The 5218-nt window shown below is 38.8% G+C and overlaps 1 protein-coding gene across 1 annotated transcript; it reads right to left on the minus strand.

Moving 5' to 3' along the window:
* Nucleotides 1-69: 69 nt before the first annotated feature.
* Nucleotides 70-5200, minus strand: LOC115233684. The gene is made up of 3 exons (XM_029804243.1): nucleotides 4508-5200; nucleotides 3560-3791; nucleotides 70-3210 (listed from the first exon to the last, which is right to left on the minus strand). Exons 1-3 carry the CDS (start codon nucleotides 4743-4745, stop codon nucleotides 2982-2984), a joined length of 699 nt encoding a protein of 232 aa, XP_029660103.1. The 5' UTR covers nucleotides 4746-5200; the 3' UTR covers nucleotides 70-2981.
* Between the last annotated feature and the right edge of the window lie 18 nt (nucleotides 5201-5218).

Raw genomic sequence — 5218 nt, forward strand, 5'->3', positions numbered from 1 at the left:
TATATTAAAATAAACACAAGTTAATTTCTTCAAAATATTTTTTACAAATTTCGACTAAACGTGACTTAATTGCAATGGAGATTTATTCAAAATAAATAGAATTATAAAATAGAACTTTGAGATTAAAAAGTTGTATACGTAGAGTATAAAAAAAATCAATTCTTATTTTGTGGAAAATAAATTTTTTCAGTGCCCCCAACACAGTCTTCAAAATAATCGATCCGTTTACTTATACAAGCGCTGTCTATAAAAAAACCGAACTTTAAAAAAAGCGCCCGTGACAATGACGTCGGGCCATCTGCTTTGTGGCACTGTGTAATGGGATTCTTTAACAACTTTCTCTCACACCACAAAAGATTTCAAGAAATACAAAAAAATACCAGTCGTATATCAAAATTGCTAGATCTCATGCGAAATTCTACACAGGTAAAAATATGTTTAATTTTCTCGCACGAGATTAGTGAGATTCGCATGTATGTTTTGCCTCGATGTACGGTCGTGAAAAATCAATCACTGAGAATGATATATGTTCCCGACGATCGCGCTCCTCGTGCGAGATGTGTCAAATTATATGGCATTCGCGATGTTCATACGACCTCGACGTATCACCTAATTGATGGCTTAGCCCTTAAAGATAACGATCAGTGTGGGCGTTATTACGTTAACGACCTCGCTGATGTGTCGAAAATGCGACTCCGCGTCGCCGGATACCCGCGAGATCGATTTGTCATAACGACGACTGTGTGCGAGTTCGGGGGATTACGACTTACCGAACGACGTACAAACAACGAGAACGGAAGGGGGAGGGAGGGTTTGGTGGAGCTCGGATTTGTTGTATACTACGGGCAGTTGAGCGAAATTACATTAACGTGGCTAATGATAGAAAGAACAACAGTGCAGTTCCGTGGATACGCAATCTATCATAATATCTTCTCACGTGGGATTTTGATTCATTTTTCTACGAGAAAGTAGATAAATTACATCATCGTGCTCGATAAAATCAGAATATGCCCTGAAAAAATTAAAATTCAATGTTTCTGAAATGAGAAGAGATATTGAGTTTTCTTTAAAAAATATGCGAATATTTTTAAGTTGTATTCAATTGCGACAGATAAATTTCTGAGATCAGATATTCATCGGTTTGCCACATAAACTTATCGATACATCGATTTCTTCACAATATTTCGATTTCACTAAATGATGTGTGTGACTCGATTATCATTCTTATACAAATTTTGCGATCAATGATTGTTGTGCTAGTTGTTGAGAAAGATGATACGTAACGAACAAGATTGCGCATCGCTGGTCGAAATCCACGCACCATTTTACATGGAAGAAAAATCCGAACTCTGCTTATATTATTACTAATCTCCTTATCCGCGATCGTCCGCGAGGGAGAGTTTCCGCAAGCTCGACAGAGAGGCGCGCGCTCTCTCCCGCTTTCCCGGACGATTGCAAAATCGATTGTATGGCACAAAGGGCGACCCTCAGTTACAATCTCCGACCGTTTCGATTTAAGTCTTATTACGTGCGTCCCTCTCGCTTACTTATCCATATATTACATCACACGACCCTATTTACAGCGTGATATATAATACATACATACGTACCAAGTTCTATAAAAATCGTCTCGCGACTATGGTAGCATAGCTTCGGTATACAAAACCGCTGTAAGTTCGTTGAGAGATTTTTCTTGAGTGTGGGCGTGATTACGTGCGGCCGCTGTTCCTACAGTCGTACTGGTCGATAATTTCCAGCTGGCGCACGAGTGGTGATCGGTTTAAAGAACCTCGATTAATATTAGGTCTTGTTTTTTTCCTAACAAGGTCGCGTTATAGATTTCACACAAGGAAACTGTTTGCTCTGACACAAATCTCGTTTGACAAAATTATATATAAAATATTATTCATAAATACATCAATATTACTTTCCATATTGTCGACATTCTCGAGGTGAATGCCTAACAGGGGATTTCTTTCACTGACTCACTGCTGGTCACCAGAAATCTAGGTTGCGCAAATCAAAGGTTCCAGAAGTCGGCAAAAACGTTACCGGCCAGTTGTCGATATGCTTTATGAAACTCATTTCGTTTAGCGAGATTCTGCCGAGGGTATAACAGTCAAGTATACAGTGAATACAAGATATACAGTGAGAGTAGATTGTTCGATCGACGAATATCAAGGTCGGTAACACAGTCTCCGCAAGATATGTCTCTATCTATATTAAAAAACGAAACTTAAAAATCCGTCGACAGCTTAGTAATCCAAGAAATAAATATTACCAGTAATACACGTCTACTTTCTTGGTACTCGTCTGTTAATTCGAATTCGAGTCCTGTCACGTGTTTGCTTGCATAATAGAGATCATACTTTTTCTGTCGTGGACAATTAAATGGATAATATAACATAAATGCTTGCGATAGTCCTTAAAACTATTCCAATTTTATCCGGAAAAACTTCTCCTTCTCTCCTCGCTCGAGCATTCTTATTTATACACATTTATAAGTCGATTTTTTTAACATATCGCTACACGTTCTCGTTGCAATATTGCAGCAAAACAATGTCGTGATTATATGATTCTCCCCTTCTTCATCCTTGCCAACGATAGATTATACACTCCTCGAGAATTTTCGCGCGAATCCCGAAAAATGGACGACACTTTTGCAGACATACAAAAATCCGTAGTGTATAAGTCTGTTTTAACAGCTCCCAGTAAGTGCTTGTCGTTAAAGTCAGCCCGACAAATCTGCGATTGCACTGTCACTACCTACCGTAATTCGGGATGCGATATAAATGGCACAATTTTCTTCGTGTTCAACATAATTTACAGCGGCTCGGTGTAAGAGACGAGTAAGGCTCTGCCGTAAGTCTGCGCGTCTTCCCGTCTCGTCAAATTTAAAAGCAATATTTTCGCGTGCTTACTTCCGGTACCGGGCTCAAGGACGGGGGTCGTCCCTCGCGCGGGACAACCCCTTCCTCTTGTCAGCCGTAGTAATAGCTTTTGCTGTTGAGGCTCCTGGGATTCTCCGCGCGTAGGATCGTGTGAAGATTATCCGTGCCAACCATGTGATTTCCAAGATCGACCCGCATCCCCGTGTTGGTCGCATGAGGCACCGACGCGACGTGGATGCTCGTTGGCGACAGAGGTATCCTTGTATCGGCATAGTAACGTTCGCCGTGAAGCCTCTCGGCCAATTGAGTTTCGGACAATCTACAAGAGATAACGCATCAAGAGTTAAGAGAGAGACAAAATTGTGGTAAAATATTCGAGGCTTTATTCACATTATCAAGGATAAAATTAAAAAAAAAAAACGCCATACAAATTATTTATTCGAGATTAAAATATTCGAGATTGAAAATTCTCAAAACAGATTTTCGATTTCAATTTTCAACTAGACATTTTTCACCGCGTTTATTTTAGCGTGTCTTATAAAACTTATCCCCATATAAGATGACAAAGATTATTGAAGATCTAAATACGCTTAAGAGAATTACTCAGATCTTATTAATTCACTTAATAATCAAAAAATTCATTTTTTGTTTAAAAAAAAAAAAATTACCTTGCGTCTTGCATTGGTACTGCAACTGGTGTGGTAAGATCGATATCCGCATCAATTTCGGAAATATCGTCGGTGAATCCATTTGGAAGAGTCTCGTTATTCGCATGGAACTTTGCATCCCTCTTGGCGCGATGCCGGCTGACTAACAGGCGGCCAATAACCAGTCCCAGAAAGAGCAAGATACCAGCGCTGACCGATACGATAATGTAGAGGTAAAACTTCTCTTGGTTGTCTGCAGGCATCATGTTAAACGTACACCTTAAATTTTCTTTCTGGTTTTTATTCCCCGTAAAATATCGAAAAGCAGATTCAAACATCATAGTCATAATGGAAAAAAACAAAATATAAATATCAATAAAAGCTTTTATCCGTGTTTGTTTTTATCCAATTTGTAGATCTACATGGTGTTTATGTATACAGATAAGCGTGACGCGACATTCAAAGAAAGCTCGAAATTGTGAATTAAAAGTAAAATTCGACTAACATGCTACACCACCTATTGTTACTAGAAACAATGCCAAACACACAATGCATATATTTGCCAAACAGGAATCAATAATTATCATTTCAACATGACTCTTTATATGTTTTCAAAAATTGAAAGACTAAAATACAAATCGATCAATTTCAACTTTAGTTCAAGTTTGAGTACAATAAGCATAGAGAAAAATAGTTTTATACTATTTGTGATAATTTAAAATTAAAAGATATACATCTCCATACTTTTGACATTTAAAATTGAACTAATTTCGATATCAATCCGTGCATAATCAAAAATGATTTCTTCTTTTTTCACGCAGGATGCTCAGACAGTTAAAATATCATTCGCCAACCTCGCTCGTGGAACGAACTACCCTGTCGTATCCAACCCTGGCATAAATCGAGGTTGATTTGCAACAGCATACTTTACCAGCTGAAAATACAACGACCAACCGATGGTGTACTCACTCGTGATGAAGGAATATGCATTGATCCACTCATTGAGGTATCCCACCACTAGGCGATCCTCCTCTTCCGGAAACGCGTAGACGACGGTAGTGCAGTTTCCGGATGCGCCGACGGCGCCCGGCGTAGTTGCGGCATTACCAACCCCGTTGTCGCTCGCCATTGCAACCCCCTGGATAACCGTGGGCGGTAAAGGCGATAAGGGTAAATGTTTCGCCCCGATACCGAGCGATTTTAACATGTTCAACCGCGCGTTCACTGTGCACGCGAGAAAACAAAACGTATTCAAACGGCACACATGAGGGGAGGAAGGGAACGAGAGTTTGCGATTGCATGAGACTTTGAGAAAGCAGACATTGGAAACATTATAATCTGGCCGAATTCATTTTTCGATACTACATATACATATGAGAGAAAGAATCTCCAAAATTGGCGTTTCCAGTCTGTTTCTTGAAAAGCCAAGATATTTTTTTATATGCATATATTTTTTATAGTATCGAGATCTAGACTCGCAGAAATTATATTGAATTCAATGTCAGGATTCGAGAATAAAAGCGTCAAAGTGAAATCTGTATAAATTATGTAGCAAATTTACAGCGATGACAGATGTAGGAAAGTGTCTCGTAAAGAATAAAACATTACATATCATTAAATCAGTAATGACATCTCAAATAAGTATTGTGTTAGATATATCGCAAAATTTTACAGTTTAGA

The sequence above is a fragment of the Formica exsecta genome, unplaced genomic scaffold (genome assembly GCF_003651465.1).
Source record: "Formica exsecta isolate Colony F162 unplaced genomic scaffold, ASM365146v1 scaffold182, whole genome shotgun sequence".
NCBI lineage: Eukaryota > Metazoa > Arthropoda > Insecta > Hymenoptera > Formicidae > Formica > Formica exsecta.

Bases quoted from the DNA above. Each gene is read 5' to 3' on its own strand.
- LOC115233684 (XM_029804243.1), bottom strand. From the start codon at position 4,745: ATGTTAAAATCGCTCGGTATCGGGGCGAAACATTTACCCTTATCGCCT. The intron at 3,792-4,507 runs GTGAGTACACCA...TGATGCCTGCAG, and splicing joins TGCATATTCCTTCATCACGA to ACAACCAAGAGAAGTTTTAC. The intron at 3,211-3,559 runs GTAATTTTTTTT...TATCTCTTGTAG, and splicing joins GTACCAATGCAAGACGCAAG to ATTGTCCGAAACTCAATTGG.